This window comes from Lottia gigantea (assembly GCF_000327385.1).
Source record: "Lottia gigantea unplaced genomic scaffold LOTGIsca_51, whole genome shotgun sequence".
Taxonomy (NCBI): domain Eukaryota; kingdom Metazoa; phylum Mollusca; class Gastropoda; family Lottiidae; genus Lottia; species Lottia gigantea.
Genome location: NW_008709752.1, coordinates 929,317 through 944,366, shown reverse-complemented (window position 1 = coordinate 944,366; position 15,050 = coordinate 929,317). Strand labels below are relative to the sequence as shown.

Below are 15,050 nucleotides of genomic sequence, written 5' to 3'. Positions count from 1 at the left end.
TTTTTGCTGAAAATAAATGAAAGAAACACTTTATACCCGGAATATTAATAATTGTTTTATATTCACTTTTGTTTCTTTTTTTTTTACTATCGATATTATATTCACTATCGATATTATATTCTATTTAAAAGATACACTTGGACTATTGTGCATTACGACAGGATTTAATCTGTCCTAACGTAATTGGTAGCTGGTTCTGGTGGATATTGCCGACGTCGGGGTGGTGTTTCTGGTGGCAGGCTCAAGGTCGTCATCTCTATGTTTCTTGGTTGTGGCTTTGGCTTTCTTCTGAATCTGTCCACCAAGGCATACATAGCTTCTGTTTTTGTTTCAGTACCACTTGTTTGCCCTAACACGTTTGACCTTTTTATATATCTTAACAATCTTAAAAAATTATGACAAAAAGAGAATGGCGAGGAATAAACCAGCTCCGAGGAGATAAAATAACCAATGTACCTGAGGACGAAACGGATTTTGTAACAAAGGGTGTAAATTAGTTCGAATTTGCCCATGGCTTTGTGAAATTTTGTGTTGTTTTGATTAATTGGGGCCAAGGTAGAAATTGATAATATTGTTAGTAAAGTTTGAGTGAATTAATATTCTTTATCTTGTTTTGAAATATTATACAGAAACTTGGCAATATTGTTTTTCTTGCCAACAATCTGTCTAACATTAAAATTGGAAAGTTATTGTGGGTAAAATGGTTACGTGAAATACGACGAATGAGCGGAACATCCCTTTATTAAGGTTATATTGTTTATTCCTCGACTTCAAGCAATGTTATTTAATAAATTAAGAGATGGATCTAAACATACAAGTCAAGAGTAGTGTCAACAGGGCTGAACACAAATCATTTTTCGTGTGTTAAAGACTTCACAATTGGAATTTGAGGAATGGGGGAGTTTTACAACTTGTTTGCATTAATTTAGGGTTATGCAAAAATAATGAAGATTCACACGAAGGGGCAAAATTGATTGATAAAATAGGTTTTCTTTATTTACAATGAGATAGAGCCGGTTTAATGCAAAAAAAAACTATTATCCAACCTAAAATAAATATTTCGATCAGGGGAGATTGATTGACCACAAAGATAAATCAACACTTGTTTCATTAAAAATATTAATGGATTATAAATATGAGTGAAATAATAGAGTTCCATAGTTCCAGTGGTCCTTACATCCTGTATTTGTATTTTAATCGTGACTTACTAGTTAAGAAGAAATAAAGTAGTTTGTATTTGTGAAGAAGACTTCTAATATATACGGGAGCTGGGACTCTAGACCAGACACATCGTATAGTACATTTAAAATCATGACACTGAGGAAAGAAAAAAACTGAAATAAGAGCAGTTAATCAAGAATTGCAATGGTTTGGAATAATTCCTTATTCAGCAAAATGGGAAAATGCACATAATATTAGATAGTTTCAATGTAAAGGAAATTTCATTTTAGAAGGTTGAAAAATTTCATTAGACAAAAGATTAACTTCGCATTTGTATTTTATTGAACATTCTTTGTAAAGAGGTTTTATTTTATTACTATTAATCTATGCAGTTATAAAACGCGTTAGTTTGAGTTGAAATACAAGAACCACAGACGTCGGAATAGAAATTGGAATGGGTGGAATTGATGCGACCCTGAGCACTCCGGGTTCGAGACCATATCCCCGGCTTCCCCAGTGAAAAACGTCAAAATTTACAAAATGTTTACATCACCTCTTGTGTGACTATTATTGTGGCCATTTGTGTATAAATACATCAGTAATGTCAAAAGAAGGTTTGTACCTTCATTTATCTCCAATATTGGATCTTCTCATGCCGATTACGCCAGCAGGTGGAGCCTTCTCGGATGCACAAATAGCGATGACAATAACCGCACCAAAATGTTGTTCACTGGAATGGTATATCCTAGGCAGCAGCCTCTGGGTGCACACGCTTATACTGATTTTACTTGTAAGAACATACTGCACAAATATTGTTACTAGTAGCTTCATGGGGTCTCTCGGGGTAGTGAAGCCCCACATTTTGCATGCGCTGCGGAACTTCATGTTCGCGTGATTTGCGTCGTTAAACTAAGCTGCGAAAGTCCCCGATCAGTCCGAAACATACCTCATCCACAAAATGTTGAAAAGTGTAGTAACTCTTTCCAGGCATATTATTTGGTTTATAGAATGATTTGAGTACATAAGCGTTATAACATGCCCACATGAAAAATTTGACCATCAATCTCCGAGGCCAGCGATAATGGCGTCTCAATTTTTGTAGATGTGTAGGGTCTATTTCATCTACTAGGTGAAGGAATGTCTAGACTGATAAACGATCACGGTCCATGACATCTCTGAATCCTGGTTCCCCCAGTGGCCGGGGTTAAGAATAGGTCCACCGCCCCCCATTGCGTGTCGTAAGAGGCGACTGAATTGGGGCTCCTCGTTTGCCGTGAGGTGCGACCCGTGTTGGTTTTGAATGGACACCTGGTGGTTGAGGGTAACATACTTCCCAATACATCACTTTGGGCCAGGGGATTCCTAGACGGGTGGCCAGTGTGGCCCACACTAGTCAATCGGCTTGTCGTGTTGAGCCTATGAGTCGGTGGTCAGAACAGATTAAACTTTTTCTTGTAATAGTATCTTTTTTCTTCCAAATTATTTCACTGACTCAGAAGCAGTGGCTTGGGTCAATTGGGTAAAAAAATAAAAATAAAAGTTCGGAATTTATTTTTTATTATTCGATGTGCGCGTTGCGGTCAGTCTGGGCATGACAACAAGGATTGCACCGATGCTCCTTGTTGTTGCAATTGCAATGGAAAGCATGTTGCCTTTTCTAAAGACTGTCCAAAGTGGCAAACTGAAAAAAAAATTAATAAAATTAAAATTGAAAGCAAAATATCGTATCCCGAAGCGAGGAAGGTTGTAGAAGGTGCAACTCCATCTACTCCTTCCGGAAAGTCTTTTGCTAATGTCGTTAAGGCTTCTACCAAATCGGTGGAATGCCAAACCGACATCACTTGGCTGACACGGTTACCAGTAGCGTCTCCGGCCCTATTACCAACTATTCATAAGGCAACACCATCTAAATCATCCGCGGCTCAGGCTTCTCAGACTGAGAAGTCAGTAGCTGATGATAGTAGTTTAAGTCTACCAGCTAAAGACGTTCAGCCAAAAGGGACTGGTAAGCAGTCCAGACAAAAGCTCGACTATGGGTGTATGGATCAGCTCGTCCATCCTATATCAAAGAGCTTGATACCATACACTATCAAGGACTTAGAATCAGTTTAGGTGCGTTTCGCACTACTCCAGTTGAAAGTCTGTCCGTCGAGGCTAATGAGACCTCATTGTACGACAGACGTGACAGGCTTTCATTGCAGTACGCTATCAAGATAGCATCATTGCCACAACATCCTGCTTACTGCCCCGTATTTAGACCTTACTTTCAACACCTGTACGAGGCAAAGCCTCCTGCTGTTTCTTCTGTTGGAGTCCGCATTCAACCCCTTATGTCAGCGGCTGGTATAAGCCACGACAGTATTGCGGACTTCGTAATGACCATAACTCCACCGTGGTCGATTGCTCCATTTCAGATAGACTTTAGTCTATCGAGCAATAAGAAAACTCAGACAAGCTCTATAGTGTTTCAATCTAAATTTCTAGAACTAAGGTCTAAATATGGGGATTACTCACCTTTCTATACAGATGGATCTAAGGATGGTGATAAGGTAGCAGCCGCTACAGTTACACCATCCGAAGTTCTATCTGTAGCTTTACCATCAACAGGCTCCATTTTCACAGCAGAACTCATTGACATTTTACAGGCACTTGAGTTCTTTCAGTCCTCTACATCATTAAAAAATTGTATTATATTTTCTGATTCTTTGTCCTCATTACAAGCTATTTATAACTTCCAGCTTGTACACCCAATAATCGGGGATATATACAAGCTCTCTGGGCCGAAAAAGGACATTGCCCTTTGTTGGCTCCCCAGTCACATGGATATACGGGGGAATTACATGGCAGATGCGGCGGCTAAGGCTGCTTTGTCACTGCCTGTTTCCCCCTTTTCTTTGCCTTTCACCGATTTTAAATCGGTGATAAGGTCTTTTATTCAACATCGATGGCAGCAAAGATGGGATGCTGCAGACACTAACAAGCTTCATGCCATTAAGCCTGGCCCTCCTCCTATTGTGCTAACAGGAGAAATGGAGTTGTTTTGTGTCGCTCTCGTCTTGGACATACTCACCTCACCAACTGTTATCTGCTCAAGCGAGAGCCTCAACCAGTCTGTGAGCACTGCCAGATCCGCCTGACAGTGAAACACATTCTGATTGAGTGCAAGCATCTCAAACCTTTGAGATCCCAGCACTACCGTGCTGGATCTTTACATCAATTATTTGCGCAACCTTCTCTTTATGAGAAGGTTGTGGCTTTTTTAAAAAAAGCCGGTCTTTATTTTAAATAGATTAGTCATTGTTTGTTTTACATATTTTGTTTGTTTTTAATACCACCATATGGTGTATTACCTGTGATATTATTTTTAGTGTTTTTTTGTAGTCATTAAATGACTGTTTCTGTGATATGGTTTTTATTGTTTTTTTTTGTTTTTGTTTTTGTTTTTTGTTTTATCACTATGTGACCTTTCTGTGATATTGATAGGTGTTTTATTGTTTTAGTTTTTTCATTATTTTAACGTATTCTGGAGCTATATAGCCCATTTGGTGCTGATGCTCCTTAATGCATTTCACTTCATTTCATTTTGTTGCCCAGCTTCCTTCTCCTTACATTTTGTTAGGAGATTTCAGTGGTCACTATTCTTTCTGGGGTAGCTCCGATGATAATAGCAGAGGAAAATTAATAGCTGACTTCATTTATGACAATGATCTTTGCATCTTTAATGACGAATCGCCTACGCATTTCTGCTCAAAAAACAAAACTTTTTCTCATCTAGATCTGACAATTAGCTCTCCATCTTTGTTCCAAGATTTTTCTTGGAGTGTCCACGACGATCTCTGCCACAGTGATCATTATCCTGTAATTCTACGGAATAATGGTCCTTCACCTGTAGACAGGCCACAAAGATGGAAACTCTCCAAAGCTAATTGGCCTCTCTTTGAGGCTCTTTGCATTTCTTTTTTTCCTCAAGATGATCTAGATGAGGCAGAAGACCCGATGGAATTATTTACCACCATCTTACAAGATGTATCGGGTCAGGTGATTCGTAAAACCTCGGCAACTCCAAAACGATTCAATAAACCATGGTTTAACGAAGACTATAAGACAGCACTGAAAGAACGTAATCGTGCTCTAAGACTCCTTGAACGTTCTCCTACTGATAACAATGTGGCCTCTTTTCGCATTGCACGGGCGAAAGCCAGAAGGACTATCCGCCAAGCAAGGAGGTCGTCATGGCAGGAGTACGTTTCAAGGATCAACAGTCGTACGTCTTGTAAATCAATCTGGGATAGGATTCGTAGGATCAAGGGTAAAGCGGATACAATATCTGTGAACCATCTAGAAATAGATGGTTCAACTCTCACCACTCTTCCAGATATTGCTAATTCCTTGGGCCACACCTTTTCGTATAATTCTTCCTCTAACTTTTCCTCGGATGCTTTTCGGAGAGTCAAACTCAGGGAAGAGAGGAAAAAACTTAATTTTACATCAAAAAACGAGGAATATTATAATGGTAAATTTAAGATCTCCGAATTAAAGTTTTCTTTGAAACAGGCTCATGATACAGCTACTGGGCCTGATGATATCCATTACCAGATACTAAAGCATCATTAAAAAAACTTTTATGTATATTCAACCAGATTTGGGATGACGGTGTATTTCCTCCATTTTGGGGGATCCCTACCATTGTACCCATTCCTAAACCTGGTAAAGATCCTACGAATCCTACTAATTACCGCCCTATTGCATTAACCAGCTGCATTTGTAAAACCATGGAACGAATGATCAATCTAAGGCTCGTTTGGCACCTTGAGTCAAACAATCTTCTTACCAACCTCCAATGTGGATTTCGGTCCCAAAGGAGCACTCTTGATCATCTCGTTAGATTTGAATCGTTTGTCAGGGATGCCTTCATCCAAAATAAACATCTTGTAGCCATATTATTTGATTTGGAGAAGGCTTATGACACCACTTGGAGATATGGCATTCTTCGTGATCTCTTTTTTCCAATCTCCAATTTCCTACATGATAGGACGTTTAAGGTTCTACTTGGCTCCATTTTTTCAGATCCTTTTCCTCAGGATAATGGAGTTCCACAGGGTAGCATATTATCCGTTACCCTGTTCTCTATTAAAATTAATTCCATCACGTCGTGCCTTAGACGGGGGGTTGATGGCTCTCTGTTTGTTGATGACTTTCAGATGTGTTATGGCTCTACAAACATGCAGACGATTGAGCGTCAGTTGCAGCTTTGCTTAAACAACTTACTGCAATGGGCAACTGACAATGGATTTAGGTTTTCGAAATCCAAGACCGTCTGCATGCATTCCTGTAAACGAAGAGGATTGCACCTAGATCCAGAACTAAAGCTGGATGGTGCCTTTATTCCTGTTCTGCGGGAATTTAAATTTTTGGGACTCACTTTTGACAGCAAGCTTTCTTTTCGTCCCCATATTAAAATCCTCAAGAACAAATGTCTGAAAGCTCTCAACATACTGAGAGTCTTATCCAATACTGACTGGGGAGCCGACCGAAAGGTCCTCCTCGGATTGTATCGAGCTTTGGTTCGTTCCAAGCTCGACTATGGGTGTCAGGTGTATGGATCAGCTCGTCCATCCTATATCAAAGAGCTTGATACCATACACCATCAAGGACTTAGAATCAGTTAAGGTGCGTTTCGCACTACTCCAGTTGAAAGTCTGTACGTTGAGGCTAATGAGCCCTCATTGTACGACAGACGTGACAGGCTTTCATTGCAGTACGCTATCAAGATAGCATCATTGCCACAACATCCTGCTTACTGCCCCGTATTTAGACCTTACTTTGAACACCTGTACGAGGCAAAGCCTCGTGCTGTTTCTTCTTTTGGAGTCAACCCCTTATGTCAGCGGCTGGTATAAGCCACGACAATATTGCGGACTTCGTAATGACCACAACTCCACCGTGGTCGATTGCTCCATTTCAGATAGACTTCAGTCTATCGAGCAATAAGAAAACTCAGACAAGCTCTATAGTGTTTCAATCTAAATTTCTAGAACTAAGGTCTAAATATGGGGATTACTCACCTTTCTATACAGATGGATCTAAGGATGGTGATAAGGTAGCAGCCGCTACAGTTACACCATCCGAAGTTCTATCTGTAGCTTTACCATCAGCAGCCTCCATTTTCACAGCAGAACTCATTGCCATTCTAAAGGCACTTGAGTTCTTTCAGTCCTCTACATCATTAAAAAAATGTATTATATTTTCTGATTCTTTGTCCTCATTACAAGCTATTTATAACATCCAGCTTGTACACCCAATAATCGGGAATATATACAAGCTCTCTGGGCCGAAAAAGGACATTGTCCTTTGTTGGCTCCCCAGTCACATGGATATACGGGGGAATGACATGGCAGATGCGGCGGCTAAGGCTGCTTTGTCACTGCCTGTTTCCCCCTTTTCTTTGCCTTTCCCCGATTTTAAATCGGTGATAAGGTCTTTTATTCAACATCGATGGCAGCAAAGATGGGATGCTGCAGACACTAAAAAGCTTCATGCCATTAAGCCTCTCGTAGGAGACTGGCCCTCCTCCTATTATGCCAACAGGAGAAATGTGTGATTGAGTGCAAGCATCTCAAACCTTTGAGATATTAGCACTACCGTGCTGGATCTTTACATCAATTATTTGCACAACCTTCTCTTTATGAGAAGGTTGTGGTGTTTCTAAGACAAGCAGGTGGATTAGACATTGTTTTTAATATTTTGTTTGTTTTTAATATCACTATGTGGTGTATTACCTGTGATATTGTTTTTAGTTTTTTTTTACTTTTCCTGTGATATGGTTTTTATCGTCTTACTATGTGACCTTTCTGTGATATTGATAGGGGTTTTATTGTTTTTGCTTGGCAAATCTATCGATTTGTCACGCTTTGTTTTTCATGATAATTTTTTTTTTTTTTTTGGGGAACGTCCCTAGACAAAATCGTAAATGGTATAGCATAATTCTCTTCACCAAACATTTTTAATTGACCTGGAATCAAAAATGAATATCTAAAACTCAATTTTTGCTAAACCGGTAGTGTGCCATTGCATAATGTGCAAATGTTTTGCATCAAGTCTGTGGGGCTTATTTACGAAAATGGTATAGCATAATTGTCTTCACCAAACATTTTAAAATGACCTGGAATCAATAATGAATATCTAAAACTCAATTTTTGCTAAACCGGAAGTGTGCAATTGCATAATGTGCAAATATTTTGCATCAAGTCTGTAGGGCTTATTTATGAACCGATTTACCTGAAATTTTCTTTAATATGTTCATTGTTATAAGACGTATCTGGTGAGGCTAGAAATAATTCAAGTTTTAAATAATTTTGTCAAAAAAATTTGAATCCAAAATTTTCAAAAAAGCTCAAAATTTCTAACTCAGCCGCTAATTATCTGATTGATCTGAAACTCACTGGACATATACAGAATGTCCAAACAAATAAATTTATGCAATCAAAATTTTCTATCACTTCCGGTTTTTGCGTGAGAACTTCCGGGTTTTTTAAATCACGCCTGGCACTCATACTTCCGGTGTAAATTTCATATGTTGACAAAACCATATATATTGTCTGTCAGTCATAATTAGAATGCACTTAGCAGAAAAAATCCAAACCGGAAGTGATGCATAAGCCGTCGCCTCGGACTGACCCATTTTAGCAAAAAATTAATTAGTCCTCCATTTTCATCCGATTTTTATGAATTTTGGTGTCTATTAAAACCTTGTAACCTTGTACAGTTTCTTGGAACATACTTTCGAATTTTTTTTATATTCGTTTGAATTTTTTGAAAATTCAAAAGGCCACATCATGTGACCTTGACCTTCGATGACCTTGAAAATTTCTCTGTAGGATGTTCTTGACCTCGGCTATCCACAGGTGTACTCATATTGGTTGAAAAATATTAACTTCCGGTTTAATAGCTATTCAAAAATTAACATTTTTGACAACTTTGGACGGCTGTATGACCTTTTCTAATAAACACAGAAAATTATTTTTTTCAATTTTGCAATTCCCTTTTGATTATCTTTTCAATGATATATGACAATAATCCATTAAAATATGTTTTAAAAATATTGGGTTTTTTTTCGACTGAGGGTTCTAACTCACACTGTAATTCACTACTAGATTCAGGATCTACTCAATTTTCTCTTTTCAACGATATGTGACATGGGTGGTTTAATACAAAATTGAATTTGTGAAAATAGGCATAAAAGTGTTAAATGTATATAAAAAAATGTGATAAAAATCTGTAGATTGTGGGGATTAAAATGATTGACAGGTGTTATAACAGGTTATATAATATGATAGGAAAGCTATCCATATGAACTTTTGACATGCAGGTGTTAAGTAGTTTGGGTCATAAACAGATTAATCTGATTATCTTATTATCTTTTAACAAAAAAAATGCGACAAATTTTCGAAATTTGAAATTTTGAAACTGCTATTCTTTCAGATTTTTACAGTAGATTCCAAAAATGCAAACCCAAAGAAAATCGATCGAAAAATACGACTTCTAGAGCCTATTTTCTATTCTTGCACATATTGAACTGTGCACTTCCGGTTTTGCAAAAAAGATCCAAAATATATTTATGCACATCGTCGCCTATATCTAAGGTTCGTGAATGTTGAATTGGTGCTGCAACTATTGTACTTTAAGCTCAGGAAGGTGTGGACGAAACGGAAAAAAAAAAAAAAAATTGACATTTCGATAACAAACTGGGACTTTGCGGTAAACAATAAAATAATTAGTGAAAAAGCTAAAATGCAAATGAATTGACTTTGCGGTAAACAATAAAATAATTAGTGAAAAAGCTAATATGCAAATGAATTGAAACTGAAGCTTAAACAAAGGTATTTACATGAATTAAAGACGAAATTGAAAATAAAAGGGAAAAGAACTATATAAAGCAAAATTACAACGTAAATATCGAACAGATTACATTTAGGAAAAGAGCAAAACAAAGGGGTATTCATAATTATAAAGTAGATATTACGTTCAGAACTATGTTAAAGGAATCGAACAAAATCCGAAGAAAAGGAAAAAAAAGAATTGCAAATAACATTACCAATGCTTAAGAAAAATTTAAGAAAGACATTTCCGAAGGACCAAGTTAAAGAATGTAACGAGGAATTATATGGGCAAAAATCCAAGAGAATTCAAATGGTAGATAAAACATGTGTAACCAAGACCTACCTTCATGTGTGCACTAACCAATGCCAAGACAGGTGCTCTTATTCTGATAATTATAAATCTCTATGGATATGTTTTACATGCTATAGAAAAATTGTCTGTTGTTAACAACATGGATCCCGGAGTAATACCTGATGAGCTGAATTGCTTGAATCAATTAGAGAAATCAATTAGAGATTACTAAAAACACAATAATAGTAATTATTTCGATGTTATTTTGACTAAAGAATGTATAGAAGAACAGGATCATAATTTATCTGTGCTTGATAACTTGATAAATGATAACACTGACGATACAACTTCAAATGCTACAGAATCAGACTCAAATTTGGACTTAGTGGATGAAAACATTGGAAGATTTACATGTGAAACAAATGGAAGCTCTTGATTACAACCTGTGGATGTATCTACAAACATTTTAAATAATGCTGATAAAATAGTTTCAATATCTCCAGCTGAAAATAATAGACCAGTAAGAATTTTAATGGATAAAACAAACGAAGCATGTACCTTTCCTTATCTCTTTCGAAAAGGCAAAAACACATTTTCCGAAAATCGTGATATACGCATTACACTAGGAAAATATTTAAAAAATCGATTGATGTCAGCTGATAAGCGTTCTGCAGCCTGTACAGAATATTTATTCTATGCTCAATATATTTATGAACTTCATCAGATCTTATCAGGCACATTAATTGCTTTAAGACAAGCTAATATGAGAGGTAATTTAATCACGGCAGATATGTTAACTCATGATGAACCATTACAGAATATAATACGATCAGATATAGGATTTACATTCATGAGTAACTGCACAGGAAGTCCAGCATTTTGGCAAGCAACGCAAAAAGACTTATTTGCTATGATTAGGCAACTTGGTATACCAACATTTTCCTTGTCTTTTTCATTTTCAGAACTAAGGTTTGAATCATTTTTAACTACTACTATACTACGACAACAAGGTTCTAATGTACAGGTTAAAGATTTGAAATGGTTACAAAAGCTGAATTATTGAGAACGAATCCAGTGACCATAACAAGGCTTTTTGATGAAAGATTTAAATGGTTTCTTAAAACAATACTACTAGATTTGAATGTGATCGGTAAAGTTGTGGGTTATTTTTTTCGATCAGAAATTCAAAGTAGAGGAGCTATTCATTTACATGGTATTGTATACATTGCTGATGCACCAAAATTGGACATTGATTCAGACGAACAAGTAGAATTTATCGATCAACATATATCACGTGCACTTCCAAATGAAATCGAAGACCCAGAAATGAATGAAATTGTATCTAGTATTCAAAAACATAGTCAAAAGCATAAAAAAAACTCGCAGATTCAATTTTCCAAGAACCCTTTTAGAAAGAACATTTATAATGTCGACCAGAAGAAAACATTGAACCGCAAGAAAATGAAAATGCAAATTTTGAATAGTACAAAACAAAATAACAAGATGTCCGCTGATCAAGCCAAAGCAATTTTAGAATTACTATGGAAAGAATTGAATTCCCAAGATACAACATATGATTCTTTATCAAACCTTTATAAATTAGGACTTACTCAGGATATTTTTGAACAAGCTTGTGAAAAACTCACAAGAAAAACTTATATTGTACAAGAAAAGTGAATGAATCATGGATAAACCAATATAATCCAAACATGTGAAAAGCATGGAATGCTAATCTGGATATCCAATACGTACTTGATGCATAGGCCTGCGTAGCATATATTGTCTAATACATCACCAAAGCTGAAAGAGAAATGAACATGTTAAGTGAACCATATAAAGAAGCTAAGCAAAACAATCTGGACGCCAAATCTTGTATGCGAAAAATTTCAACAACGTACTTACATTCGAGAGAAGTTTCAGGTCCAGAGAGCGCGCTATGTGTATTGGGCTTACCACTAAAAAGTAAAGAAAAGTACAATTCATCCCTACAGGAAAGAATACATTGCCACTAAAAGAGTTACAAGAACGAGCTAAAGATGGCACACTATCCGACGGAAAAATGTTCATAATCGGATGGGTTGAACGACATTTAGCACGACCTAAACCAAAACCATTTAATGATATGTGCATTGGAGTGTTTTGCTCTGAATACAGACTAATGTCGACATCAGAATATCCAAGATTAAACAATGAAAAAAACCCTGCTTATAAACAACAGAATGATATGGGATGTATAATAAAACATAATAGGACATCATCACCCGCTATAATAAGATATGCCAGATTCTCCATGACAAAAGATCCAGAAAACTATTATCTCAGCAGTCTACAATTATTTCTGCCATATCGAATTGAAACCTCCAGGTTGTGAAACACATAAGGCATTTTACAAATAAGGATCCGTAAAGGTATCCAATGAACTTGAACAAGTGCGGGCCATTGTTGAAAAAAATAGAGAACAATTTGAGACAGATATAGATATTGATTATTTAGCAGAAACTATAAACAAATGTGGAGATTTTGAAGATGCATGGGCAAGAATTGCTCTAGAAACAGAACACAGGAATCTCTAAATCTGAAGCAATTCCATTATTAAGGACTTTAATTGTATAGTCTCAAATGTTTTATAAAGTACGTCAATACTGTTTAGAAAAAGTACATGGGAAAAATCCAGACCCATTAATATCACTGGATCTGCTGGTACTGGAAAATCACATTTAATCAAATGGATCAAATATGAAGCTTCACGGATTTTGGAAAAAATGGCTGACGATTTAGATGACGTGACAGTTTTGCTAACAGCACCAACAGGAGTAAGTGCATTTCATATCTCAGCATCTACAATACACAGCTCATTCTCAACACGCAAAGGATTCAGTTTTCCACCATACCAACCGTTAGGAAACGAAACAATTACCACTCTAAGATGCAAATATCGTTATTTACAAATTCTAATAATAGATGAAATTTCAATGGTTACTTGGTTATATCCATGGAAGATTGTGTCAAATAAAAGGAACCGACAGTAATGATTTATTTGGTAATATATGCATTATTTGTTTCGGAGATATGTGGCAATTAAAACCAGTAAAAGCTAAAAGTTTATGACATGATAGTGTTATAGATATATGGAAAGGAAATTTCAGAATTAACCGAAATAATGACACAGAGAGATTTTGCCCAGACTTTATCATACTATTTAATGTACAAGAATTAACAACTCATTTTCAAGTGTTAAAGAATGACAAAAGAATTCCCACAGCAGATATTATTTATTTGACTTGACAGAAACCTGGTTGAATAATGTATGAAAACCTGCCAAAATTAAGATTAGATGATTTGACCTTTTATAATCAACCACGGAATACCAGCTATGATGATAATGAACAGTTTAAATATATCGAAGAAAAGGAACATGGTGGTGTGACAGTTTACCACAGGAAAAACATATGTAACATAATAAAATTAGGACAATATTGGATATGTAGCTTTAAATATTCCAGATAAAAACATTTCCGTTATAACCATTTACAGACCTATGTACAGATTGGAATTATTTATACCACAACTAGAAGGGCTACTATCTGAATTACAAGACATGACTACATTGTAATGAAAATCTTTTCCAAGGATTTAGCTCTATTAAAAATAGTTTTAATGCTTACGACTACAGATTACGACAGAGGGAAACTCATGTATAGATCATGTCTATGTTAAAGAAAAAGACTTACACCGTATTCGAATCACTATTGTGCCGACTGATTACAGCACGAGGCCATACAAATTATTTTACGATAATATTGAACATCAAGGTTAAACTGTATAAACTGATCTTTATAAAGTTATTACATAAAGAACAAAAAGTTAATCCACGTCAAACACAGAACCAGATGTAAAAGAGCCAAAACAATCCCTCCTAGAAAGTTCAGCCGCATATGAATAATTCCAAATCATTTTGATAAATGGCAATTTAATCTCTTTGGTGGAGACGAAAAGTACACGAAATGTATACGATTCAATATTTGAAATTGAAGTACCATATCTAATATACATATACAAAATGAGAATAACAGATGATTTGATCGCAGCTCTTGATAATATTAATATGTTAAAGGAACTTAGACTAAAGGAATGAAATGAAATGAATTAAGGAGCATCAGCACTAATCGGGCTATATAGCTAGAATACGATAACATAATGAAAAACTAAAGCAATAAAAAAAACCATCAATATCACAGAAAAGTCACATAGTGACAACAAAACAAGACGCTAAAAACCTTATCACAGAAAAAGTCATTTAATGACTACGAAAAACCCACTAAAAACAATATCACAGGTACTACACCACATGGTGGTATTAAAAACAAACAAAATATTTAAAAAAAAACCATGACTAATCTATTTAAAATTTAAAATAATGACCTGCTTGTTTTAAAAGAACCACAACCTTCTCATAAAGAGAAGGTTGCGCAAAAGTCTGAAATAAAGCACGGTAGTACTGTGATCTTATAGGTTTGAGATGCTTACACTCAATCAGAATGTGTTTCACTGTCAGGCGGATCAGGCAGTGCTCACAGACTGGTTGAGACTCTCGCTTGAGCAGATAACAGTTGGTGAGGTGAGTATGTCCAAAACGAGAGCGACACTCTAAAAGAATCAGCAGATGGCCAAGGTCAATGACCTTTGACCATGCTAAGGGGAACATCTTCAAAGGTCAA

The 15,050-nt window shown here is 36.2% G+C and overlaps 1 protein-coding gene across 1 annotated transcript in view; it reads left to right on the top strand.

Moving 5' to 3' along the window:
• Nucleotides 1–4,722: 4,722 nt before the first annotated feature.
• LOTGIDRAFT_165405 (hypothetical protein) overlaps nucleotides 4,723–15,050 on the top strand; it is a gene marked incomplete at both ends in the record, with an annotated part of 15,594 nt that continues 5,266 nt past the window's right edge. The window contains one exon of the mRNA XM_009062420.1: nucleotides 4,723–5,674. Coding sequence (XP_009060668.1) covers nucleotides 4,723–5,674 — 952 coding nt within the window. The remainder of the gene's footprint in view (nucleotides 5,675–15,050) is intronic.